This window comes from Aulonocara sp. 'chitande type north' Nkhata Bay, linkage group LG13 (genome assembly GCF_057382095.1).
Source record: "Aulonocara sp. 'chitande type north' Nkhata Bay isolate Kocher_YH1m ecotype deep benthic linkage group LG13, A_spYH_male_GT1.1, whole genome shotgun sequence".
Taxonomy (NCBI): domain Eukaryota; kingdom Metazoa; phylum Chordata; class Actinopteri; order Cichliformes; family Cichlidae; genus Aulonocara; species Aulonocara sp. 'chitande type north' Nkhata Bay.
The window spans coordinates 7595804-7607931 of NC_141356.1; the positions used below are offsets into that span (position 1 = coordinate 7595804).

General features: G+C 42.5%; 1 protein-coding gene across 9 annotated transcripts in view; it reads left to right on the plus strand.

Annotated features, from left to right (window-relative positions):
- The first annotated feature begins 97 nt into the window (after positions 1-97).
- The window catches only part of sorbs1 (sorbin and SH3 domain containing 1), a 42434-nt gene continuing 30403 nt past the window's right edge, over positions 98-12128 (plus strand). For 5 of the 9 annotated variants that reach the window (XM_086258455.1, XM_086258458.1, XM_086258461.1 and 2 more), the window contains exons 1-5: positions 7714-7734; positions 10208-10250; positions 10525-10611; positions 10990-11106; positions 11876-11982. In XM_086258455.1, the coding sequence (XP_086114581.1) occupies positions 7726-7734; positions 10208-10250; positions 10525-10611; positions 10990-11106; positions 11876-11982 (363 nt within the window). In that variant the 5' untranslated portion in view covers positions 7714-7725. Of the gene's footprint in view, positions 205-7399; positions 7517-7648; positions 7735-10207; positions 10251-10524; positions 10612-10989; positions 11107-11875; positions 11983-12128 lie in introns of those variants that run through there. The other 4 variants (XM_086258460.1, XM_086258459.1, XM_086258463.1 and 1 more) reach the window with 4 other exon arrangements.

The window sequence follows — 12128 nt, forward strand, 5'->3', positions numbered from 1 at the left end:
TGAAGCGACTAGCTTCAGGCTTTTATTGTGAAAGGAGAGGTCTTCGCGCTCGGTGGGCGAGCAGTGCGCCGGTGTTGACGCAGTTGAAACCGGTGAGTGTGAAGCGCTGACAGGACGCTGGTGGAGAGCAGCTGTCGCAAAGAGCTCAGTGAAGTGTGTCTGTCTGCATCAGCGAGCACAACGCTGGATTACCATCACAGAGAGGTGAGCGTACCTGCTCGTTACAGCTGCACTTCTCTGAAGCCCTTCTTTAAGATTTTCTCTTAAAAGAAAGGTTCTTATTATCAGGGCATGAACAGTTTATTTTTATTTCCCACTGGCTCTGTTAACAGCTGACTTGAGAGTTGTTAAGGTGTGATGCAAAGCCAGTACTGCATAATGTATTTCATATTAATTACAGAGTCTGCTACGTGAGTTTATCAATGGTTAGCAAATATGAATGCTTCTGTGAGTCAGTCGGTTTTGATTTTGCATCTCAGCAGATGGGGGCATTGGCTGTGGGACAGTTGCTGCAGTAAAGGCAGATCCATACAGTGGGAATGGGTGCCGCACTCTGTAGCCGAATGCGAGAAGAAAAAACCTAAATCCTTAATCTGAAAATTAAAGGATTGCTGTCTGTATAACACTGCTGAATAACATTTGTGTATCTATTTATTTATTTTAAGACAAATCCGATCCCGCGCGTTGGTTTCTTTAAGTTGGACGGCGGCGGTTGTCAATGTGAGTCATAGGGGGCAGACTTCAGGCTACTCTACATGCATACAGTAGGGCTGTGACAGCAAGACCATCCACTTAATGGAATGCATATTATGCGGCATGGAGATGTTGGGAGCTGTTCACTGTACAGTGTGATCAAACTAAACTGTCACCTCTGTCATCTTTGTTTTGGAGATATTCTTGATAGGAGATTGATTTTCCACTCCTTATTCCAGGGACATCTTTGTGAGCATGACTAACTTAGCACCTGTGTTATGTAACTGCACAATATTAAAAGTGTGGATGTTCTTTGTGTTGACACAAGGACCTGAATGTTGGGCTATATGTCAAACAGGTCTGTCTGAAGACTCACGCTGAACAGCATGTGATATGAACAACTGCTTGGCGGCACAACTGTGGCCACACACAGACTCACAGACTGTAACAAACACCTCCGTCTTGCCCACATCTTAACTGGGACTTTCTCTTAGTCCCACTAAACATGCCACTGGGAAGGATTGTATGAAGGCAAAACTGACATTGGTCACTATGGTTGTAATTTTTTATAATATGCATTTTTCATTGTTGCTGTTATGGAATTCTAAGGAATTACAGAGGCATCTTTGCGTGATGTCTACCTGGAAAACAATCCTGCCGTTTCCTATTTTAACTGAAGATCTAAGATTGGAGCTTTTTATAATACATAAGACGCCTACTTGTGAAACTCTACAGATCCCCTGCCTCAGTCTTCATTCACATTTTTACCCCCGAGTAACATGAGTCTAAACAGGCGTGATAAAATATTAACCCTTGCACAAATAATTCATCAAACCGCTCCAAGGACAGGGGGAAAGTATTCAGACGGATTTTACTCCAAACCACCTGTTTCAGTGTTTTGCTGTGTAGCTGCCACGCTCTGGAAATAACCCAGTCACTTGTGTTCGTCTTATCATGTGGACTTGTTGGACGTGGTTAATGGAGATATTCAGTTATCTAAGCGTTGTTTACATAGAAAGATCAGGAAATCCATTAGCTTCCCACATGTCCTTACTACAAGTACAACAAAGACTTCTGGTTTACCAGATGTCAGTAGAGGACCTGTGGCTGTTTACACAGGGATTTTGATAGGTGTGTACATATAACACATCAGTCACATGTTTGGTAGCAGCTCACCCAGGAGCCATTTACTTAGGCAGGGAGCAGACGTACCCTTATGACATTTTGCAGGTTCTGTTGTGCATTTAAAGCAAGGTGAAAGTGATCTATGTGAAGGAAAATGTTTGTTATGTTCTGAAAGATTGAACACATGACGGTATTGACTTTTTCTTCAACAGTAAATTTGGATGATTTGCAAAGGAATGCTTTCCCTCCTCGATTTAAAACATATATAGATACAGTGATTCATCAGGTGTTTTAGTGTATCTAAACAGGAGGATAGAGTGCACAGTTCAAATAATATTCAAACAGAGTGTAAAGTTTGCAACCTGCATTAATTTTAGCTGCAACGTGTATGCTTGAATTTTTCCATTTGCAGAATAGCATCCACCACCGAGGTACACATCGTGTTTCTGTATCCAAAAAAGCCGATACAGAACTGATTGATCTGCACAACAAACAGCTGCCTGATCTGTGCAACTTCTCGAGCGCGGGGCTCTTTGTTTACCATGAACCCAGCACGGTTGTTAATATTTTATGACGAGTCACGTTACACAGTTCCCCTAGATTTGAGAGGAGCGATCCTCGGAAACATGAATCTCAAAACTGAATTTTAAAGATTTGCCAAAGCCAGCTGGCCTGGGGAATATCATAGTCTTGTTTTTCCATGATGATCTCCATGTGGTTTGGAAATCAGACAGACAACTAATCACAATATGTTTTGTTTTTTCATTCAAGTCCAATTACCCCTTTGGTCATGCAGTCTCCTCAGAATTTATTTGCATTGCCAAAGTGTGGATAATTTAGCTTTTGCTGTTGTTTACATAGGTGGATACTGTCGCTGTGTTGTAGGCCTACTGTACCCACCTGTTCAGAGTGATATATGTAGTTATATATGTACTACTATTTTTACTGGATATTGGAAGAATAATGAAATGATAGTATTTCCTTGTTGAGACATACTTTTTTAGGATCACTTGTTTTAATTAGCTGCGGTTTATGTACACCAGCTGTGTGGTGACGCTGAATATTTGCATGACTTGAACAGAAAGCTTTGTAGTGGCAGCATTTGTAGAGAACAGCCTTCGCTTTACTGGGAATAATGGATGGCTTTGGATCAGGCCGGATGTTTCAGCCAGACACCAGGTTTCTGTTTTCACTCCTTGTTAATGTTACAACAGGTTGCTTGGCAACCCCCACCCCCCACCACCGAACCCCCTGTCTGCTTTCACCGTCTCCTGCCATTGGATGAAGTGGATGGGGAAATGAAGTGTTATGCGTTGGCTTTTCAAGGTCGGTGGCGCACAGAACCCCCGCCCTGATCACGGATGCACGTAAACAAAACCGTGAAAAGATCATTTATGCTTTGGTGATAGATTTAAGCAGTGCCCGCCTCCACTGCCGTCACAAGCACCACACGTCCCACACCAACCCCCAACCCACCCATGTCAGCGCTGATGGAAAACACCAGCATCGCAGCATTTGCTGGCAGATAGTTTAATGAGAATCAGCAGACGTCTTGACTAAAAATCTCACCGACCAATCCAGAATTCTCAAGTGACACTTGTACGCCACAGCTTTCTCAATCGCTCACTGCAACATGTAACAAAGAGTAAGGACCATCTAATATTTTGCCACCACCTGTGAAGCGGGGCTGTTACAGACAGTGCTGCCTGCCTCTGTTTGTTTCTGGGTGTGACGGGGACGAGTCAGGCTGCACCGGCATTCCTGAAATAGATGGATGATGGGGACCAGTTGGAGTCCTGCTGCACGCTCATTTCACACGAGGATGCCTTCATAGCACTTAAAATTGCTGGATTATCGCATCGCTGTTTATATTCACGTTTAGCCGCCATATCCTATGACTCAATTATCAAGTAGTGCTGTCACATAGGCGCTCGGAGAGTTATATTAGGGAACACGCTCAGAGCTTCCAGTCCCTGTCAGAGTCCAAACATTCAGCGGAGATGAGGAAACACTTTGAGCGCACTCCGTGACAATGATTTGAATTGTCAGCGCCGCTCACCTAATGTGCAAGTACCTCCCATTATCTAAGCCGGGAGGAATCTGTTGTGCACAGCTGTGCTCATTATGGAGTTATGAGATTAAATAAACGCCATGTCTTATTCATACTACCAAATTACATACCTCTCTACTGTCTTATGGACTTTATTTTTTTCCAATTATGTCACTCTGTTTTCATCTGAAACTTTTTAAACTAAACTCAGCTCCTTTAAAAGTAAACTATCTGAAAGTCCCTTAAGGAGACACCGCAAAGCTAGTTGGATATTCAGTGTTTATCCTCTCTGTGAGGCCTGTGAGCCAAGCTCTCTCACTCTTGGAGTCAAGCCTGGAGCCCTTGCTGTGAAGATGTATCACCCTGGGTAAATTGTCAGCTCCCTGACATTCTTATTACGCTGGCTCTAAAAGCCTAGCAGGCATGTTAGAAGGAGCCTGGCTCTCTAACACAGTGTCTGTAACAGGCGGTTTGGTCCATGCAGCCAACTGCAGTCCTCCCCAGGACCTCGGCACGTACCAGCCAAGTGTTTCCTGTCCCGGGGATCTGGCCATGGTCACTTCCAGTAACTGTCTGGGCTTCTCGGGGATGCGTTGGCAGGTCGCTAGCCTCTCTGAGCGATGGGGAACACATCATACAATGACAAGTGTCATGAGTGGGTTTGTTTTCCCTCCAAAAAGGACCTTTTTATCTACAGGTGAAGAATTATCCTCAAAATAAGCCCTCAAATATGATAGTGATACTGCAGGATCGCTTTAAACTCTTCTTCAAAGAATTCAAAGGCATAGAAGCTGTCTTCATACAACCCCAGCTTAAGCTCCTTCCATTATCAACACAAATGTGTAATCCTGTTCTCAGGACTGTAATGAGGGTAGTGTGTAAGTTACATACATTTCCTTTTATGCTGCAGTTGTTTGAAATGAACTTCAAATAGCTTTGGTTGAGGAATGTGTAGAATCCAAGGCTGGTGTCCAGTGTGGAAGCTGTTTATGGAAGAGAGTGGGGAGGGTAGAAGGGTAGGTGGGGGGTCTCTTCTCAATTAGGAGGATAAGCTGCTGCTCCGGAGCAGCCATTTCGAGCCATGTTTGGAGCTGTTTGGTGGGATCTGCACACAGCACTGGATAGCTTCTCCCCTCTCTGCCATTTGTTGACAAAGCAGAAGTCAAACTGCGTTACATAACAGCTCTTTCTCTCCGTCTATAGTACAGCTGAGCGTGTGAAGAGAGCTCTTTTGTGTTGACATGGCTCACTTTTAAGGCAGCCTCTGACTGTTTCACAGAGACCCCTACCCCCCATGGAGGGAATGCATTACAGTTCAACTTTGTATCACCCTGCTTTGTTTAGATTTGAAAATGGACAGACAGGAAATTTAGATAATCCATAAGATCATACAGATGGAGTAATCTGTGGTGCCTGTAAAAATGCTCCAAGAGCTTAAATATTGAAGTCATAAATCGATTCAGGGAAAAATCTATTTACATAAGAGCATGTAGGGTTTTACACTAAGGTTAGAAGTGATAAGTTAGTCATTTTGGTTAGTAAACTCCATTCACAAACAAGTGATTGATGCACAGAGTTTTAAAATAATGCCAAATAATAATCTAATAAAATAGAAATAACAAAAAAACAGTGAGCTTGACGCACAGTTTTGTCAGACAACTTCAATAAAAATTTTCCAAAAGGAAAGTGCCAAAACTACAAGCAAAGCTCGAGGTCCAGTTTAAGATAAGGCTCAGACGAAGAAAATCTGTACAAGACATTGTGTAATTACACAGGGGATAAAGAATAACAAATTACAGTATGTGTCTATATGAAAACTATCCATCCATGCATCCATTTTCCAGTTTATTGAGCCAGGGTCACAATGTGACTGGAGCCTGTGGTATCCAGCATTAGGTGAGAGCCAGGGTACCAACGGACAGGTCGACGGCCATTCACAGGGTTAACGCAGAGAGACAGAAAACCATTCATGCTCACGTTTAGAATGACGTGCTTGTCTTTGGACTGGAAAACCTGTACAGGCACAGAACATCCAAACAGAAGGACAATAATGTTAAAAATTAGGTGCTTTGTTGTGTTTTGTTTATTACACTTTAGGGAGCAAACCTATTCAAGGATGAGAATAAAACAAGAGAGGCTTTCAGGCTGGTTTGTAAAGTAAATACAACTGCTAACATCTTTAAAACCCACCACATCTTTAAACACCCCACCTCCCACTCCGTGTAAATATCGGAAATGTTTCTCAAGCAAGTGAAGAATTGCATGGATATTGCAAAATTTCCTTAAAAAATTTCTAGTATGTATCGAAAAAATCCTGGACGGACGGACGGATGGATGGAACAACCAGGACATAAAGAACAGGGTCTATGACTTATTTATACAGATAAATTCGCGGGCTCTTTTCTGTATTGAGCTTGTAAAATCATCAGGGGAAAAAGGGTTGTCAAAGATTATATAAGTTGTTGAAATTTCTCTTCCTAACACGGCGATGTTCCATGAGAAAAAAAATGTAAATATTTGTTGGTACCATTATATAACTGAAGGAAGTTCTCCCTGATCCAGGGAGGCAAAACTTTAAACAATAAAATCAGATGTCCTGTGGACACAAAGAGCCACCCGCATCATTTAGGAGGACGAAGAGTGGTTCAATCTTGACTGTTTTGTGAAAGATTGTAGCTAAACTCCTTGGTAACTTTTTTTTTTCAGTACCTCAGTGTCAAACGCCTTTGCCAGATACCCTTTTCCCTGTTTTTATTGATATTAATACAGTAAACAATGTAGTTTTCCATCATAGAGTAAGATAAATTTCATGTTTAAGAAGCTAGATTAATGCTGGGGAAGAAAGCTTTCCATCAATCTTAAAATTATTCAAGATTGTGGGGAAGATAAGATTCAGGATTTCAGAAAGTACTCAACGTGAAAACAGAGAAAGTTGCCATATTTTTTCTGTTTTATATGTAAAACTTTTAAATGAATCAGCAACAAGTGTTTGAATACTGCCCTCGCGCCGGGAGGGAGCCTTTCTTTTGAATCAGGGATTCTGGGAACCCATCAGCTACTGTGCTGGTTAAGCTTCTGGGTGCAATGGGCCTTGATGATGGGGGCTTTCAGTGTAGCCAGCCAGTGGGCTTAGAGTTCCATTTCTGCCTGCCAGCAACTGTTTACGAATGCAGGTAAATTAAAAAGAAAAAAGCCAATAGAATCCTCGTCACACGATGGCCCGCTCAGACGTGAGTTGTGAATAGCGCTGGGACTGCAGGCAGATTCCGGGAAACCCGAAAGCATCTGTGGCATTGAAGACCTTATGGGTGGCTGAATCATCCAGTAGCAAATTGCAGCTATCATCTTTGGTCTGCCTCTCTGTCTCTCATCTGCTGTCCTGCGTGAGCATTTTAAGAGGCAGGAGGATTTCCACAGTTGTTGAGTGGGTGCAACATTCCCAGGTGGCATGTGGTGACAGGTGCATCTGAACACGCCTGTTGTCGCAAGCAAACAGACCCCCCCTGCATAGCGAAAGGTCAAGGTCAACCCTGGGACTGTTCCGCCCCCATATGAGACCCTCAAAGCTCGGCCGTGCGGCTCACGGGGCTTCAGAGGATCCTGATGTACGTCGTGGAATAAGGGCTGTTTGTACACATCATCAGGAAGGTAATGTATCTCTCTCTCCAGACATGCAGTGACGCCTTGGGGTGGTCGTTGGCTTTTATGAGTTGTTTGTTTTGGCAGTGTTGGTCACACCAGGGAGCTTTCGTTCAGTAGGAGGTTTATGTATCTGTGTGTGAGAGAGAGCGTTGTGTTGTAATGGAACTGAGAGATGCATATTGGATGGATCATCTGGGCTTTGCTGCTTTTAGATAATGGCAGAGGTCAGAGCTGAGAGGGTGTTTCACTGACTGTGATGTGAATATAATGACACCTACCCTGTTAATTGTTAAACTGTGAATTTGAATTTAACTCTTTTTTTGGTAAATGTTATAAGACTTAGTTTCTACATGTCAGACTTGTTTTGTTTTGGGGGGGTTTCTGAGAAATCAGCACAAATAACACTTAATAGCACATCCGCTAGCTTTAAAAACAGGAAAGTCAGGCTGTCTTTGGAACCTTTGAGCCACTAACTCAAGGCCCACTAACTGGTCTGCTGAACTTTGAACAAATTCAGCAAATAGTGACTTAACTTCATATCCACTAAGCCAAATAGACTCATAACAGGACCCGAGTGCACAGGAGCTTCCTGGATTATAAGGAATGACAGTGAATTTAGATAATGTTTTAATCAGATGGCTGATGTAGCGTCTTCTTATTTTTCTGTTTGCCTTGGCCCGGCCTGTGCTGTCCTAGCAATGCTCTGCCCTTTTTTTTACAGTCTGGATGAATGGTGCTCTCTGCCCTGCTGTGCTCAGAAGCACCTCTTCCTAAAAAGGCCAGGGATGATCTCTGCTCTGTGTGTTTATACAGCAAACTAAACGCTGTCAGCTGTCATACTCGCTCTATCTGTTATATGCCAGAATTTCAAACACACTCAAAATGCTCTTTCTACTGTAAATTTCTCCATCTCGGGGTTCATGTGAGGATACAGCGGAAGCAGAACTGAGATCAGAGTAAGCACTCCTCAAAGGAATGCCTGTTAATGGTTTTGGAAATGAGATCATGGATGCTTTGCCTCTCCGGGATGCAGGGGGTCAAGAAGCAAGCTGATTTTATTAAAGAGGGACGGGAAATAAACACACGGTTTCTGATGCTCAGGGACGGCTCGGCTCCAATACTGGAAAACGTTTAAAAAGGTTTTTTGCTTTGTGTCTCCTTGGGACTTGTTTGGAATTGCTCCCATTTTCCCTCATCCATTTTAGGCCTATTTGTGGAGGCTTCCAGCTGGAACATCAGCCTGTTCTGCAGGTCGGCTTATTTACCGCCATGTGTAAACAGAGAGCACACGGTGTCCCACGCAAACTCAGAAGAAAAGGAACAACTTTAAAAGCAGCTTAAAATTTTCATTGCAGAGTAAATTCTAGACGGCTTTTGCTGCTCTGGCTTTTGCTCACTGTTTTCCTCTTAGTTTACAAATGAAAATGAAAAGAAAACACTCTTTGTGTCTGTTTGTGTATATGAACAAGTAACTGTTTGAGTGTCTTGGTGAGTGTGTTTGCAGTCTTAATCAGTCTTTTTCTTGGCATTTGAAATGGGGATGTCTCCTAAATCAGCCATGCTGCCTGAGCACAACGGCCAGATGAGCAGTAGGAAGTTTCACAGATACTTTTATGGTGGCCGTGCTCTGACTTCTGCATGCGCCACTGCTGGAGCTTAGAGCAATACGGGTTACTTTTCTCCTGTCTTGTTGTCATTAAAGGGAAGCACATGTGCAATTTTTGAATTTATATCAAAGTGAAAAGTACTGAAAGCACTGAATTTGATTCTCAATAATCTTATCTTAATTATCTTTGCTGAGTAACAGTAGAATTGTACAGCAAGAATGCATTGAACAGATCTTTGTGGCATCTGATCCATGCTACCGATGTTTCACTGCAACTTTTAGTATCTGTAACATAAGTTGTAATGTCTCTCTGGATGGAAAAAAATCATTATATGTTATATAGACTGTGCTGTATTATGTTCTAAGCAAACAATGGCTTGAGTTTGAAAGTTTTTCTGAATTAAACAACACTTTGAATTACTAATATAACTTAATGTGAAAGAGCCTTCAGATGATTTAAACAGATAAAGTTCGCTGCCTTCCTGTGTTGTATCTCATTTCAGTCTGTAACCCAACCACAGAGGCACAACCACAGTTTCAATAGCTGTATGTGGTTCCTCATTAAAGCTGTCTTTGCAGTGCCTTCACTATTAATGCCAGTGCTAAAGCAAATCTTACCCGTAAAAGACATTTTCTGTGTATGTTATATTCCTTCAGTGCATACAGTCATCCATTCTAACAAGCAGAGACCTGGCCCGGTTATCAAATCCATGCTCCTCAGTCCATCTGATGTGAAGTTTATTGAGAATGATGCAGATGTTTCCACTGCTGCGGTGCTACATTTGTCAGACTAAGTCATAAACATTGGAGGGAAGCACAGGTGACTGTAGATTAAAATGAACACGAGTGGATTTCTTTATAGGTGCCCATAGATCCAAACCCTTTCATCTCTTTCTGCTAGGACCTGAAATGAATTGAAAATTTTGTTTTGTGCCTCCAACAAAAAGTTATTTAGTTGTTGTTCATAAATTTTTTTTCTGAATTCTGTCTGGATCTTTGTGTAGCTGCAGGTTAATAGTTAATAATACATCATAGGAATCTATCTTGGGGAATCCTCCTATTTAATAGTCTTCCATGTGTTTACTTTCCAGGGCTCTCCAGCAGAGGGCGGCGTAAGACCAAGCGCAACTCCCAGTAAGTCAGCTCTCAGTCTAAGCCTATCAAATAGTTAATTTAACCTCATCTCCTCTGTACCACAATGATGTGAATTCATCACTTGCATGGCATTAAATCGATCACGAGCACCCTTGTTAAATCAGATAGTGAATTGCTTTAATGAACAGCTGATAGATAACTGCTGGATAATTGCTTCAAATCTTAAAAGTGGGATGTTTTGCCTTAAATTTTTTTCATAATCACACACAAAAAAACTCTTTTTGTTCCTTCCTGTGTGTTTGTTGTGTTAAAGTCCCTTCAGGTCCTCGAACAGTCTGTGCTGTCAGGATTACACCTGTGAAAAGCATGAAAGGCTCTCCTGACCTGATTCCCACCCCAGGTGATGCATCCATGTGGCTCATCAATGTTTCAGCTACTACAGTTGTGGAAACCTCATACTCACACAGAAGACATAGAATGTGGTCTTCAAAGTCACTTGTTGAGAATTGGGTGTTAATTTAACGAGGGAATAAAGAAATTCTGCATAGAGCAAGCTTCAGGCGCTCTACTTTCACCTCTGGCGGGGTGCTCATGGTAATTAGTTTTACAGGACAGCAGGATATTAATTTGATGGCCTGGTTTTGATGTAACAGTTCTATTTTGGCGATTTGGAGCATGAAGTAGCAGTAAGTTGGATTCTCAGCAGCAAGACGTTCCTTAACAACCACCAAAACAAATAAATAAATAGCAGCTAAAGTGAGATTTTGAATGTTTTCAGATTTGGACCCGAGCAGAGTTTGCAAAGGGAAAGGCGTGGTGACCCTAAGGGCCACTCTCGTCCACATCGATGATGAGGACTGCATCAGCGATGAGCCAAACGTCATCTCAACACCAAGTAAGTCAGGACAGCTGCCACAGTTGTTTCGTAACAGCTCTCCACATGATGAAGAGAATATTAAGAGGTTAGCAAGAATAACATGGCCACGTGTGTGTGGTGGTGGGGGACCAGGAGCACATCCGTGTAAAATGTGGACAGAGGATGTCAGTTTGGCCGTAATTTAATGGGCGTTTCGTCATGTTTGTCAGCATTTCAAGTGTTTTTGCAGGATTATATAACTACTCACGTTTTAAAGTGTATGCTCAGCTGGGCACGCTCAGAGCCGTGATGAAGGGCGACTGCTCATATTTTCATACAAGTGTCAAAGAGGTCTTTTGTTGTGGCCTGCCCACGCTGCACTTTGGAGCAGGCAGCCTTAACTGTGGGCTCGTTTGTTGTGCAGAGCGGAATGGAACCGGTCTGGAGGCTAGCCAAGGCTTTTGGGGAGATGCTTTAATTGTTGTAGAGTCTGAATATAAAGGCCAGTGGAACAAATGGCCTTAACAGCTAACTGAATAGGCACTTTGTTCTTGTGACAAAGTTCAGAGATTGTGGGAGAATCCTTCTTCTTTTTTTTCTGGGGATATTAACAGCCCCATGCATGAAAACCACTAAGGAAAGCATTCACACCCTGCAGAATGAAATGGAGATTTATTTTATCTGCAATTATCTGTTATGATTTGCTGTCATAAGCTCGGTCAGAGAATTTACTTTTTAGCATCGTCCCCAGTGTTTTTGTTCTTGCCGCGCTGGCTGCCAAACTAAGAGAGTTTTGGACCCTTTTTAGGTGGCTGGACAAGCCAGATTAATGGAGACAGCTCTAAAGCAGGACTGGCTGAGGGTGGCAGCAATGACACAGCCGATTTACCTCCTGTAAACAACACTCTGTGCCAGGTACGTTTACTTCCACCCCCTTTAACACACGATCTTGGTTTGATTTTATGAGCACTGATTGATCTTGTTATTTTAGGGTGCTGGTTAGATGTCTTTTTTTTCTTCTTGTTTTTATTACAGGACAGTTTTTCTTTCTCTTGACTTGT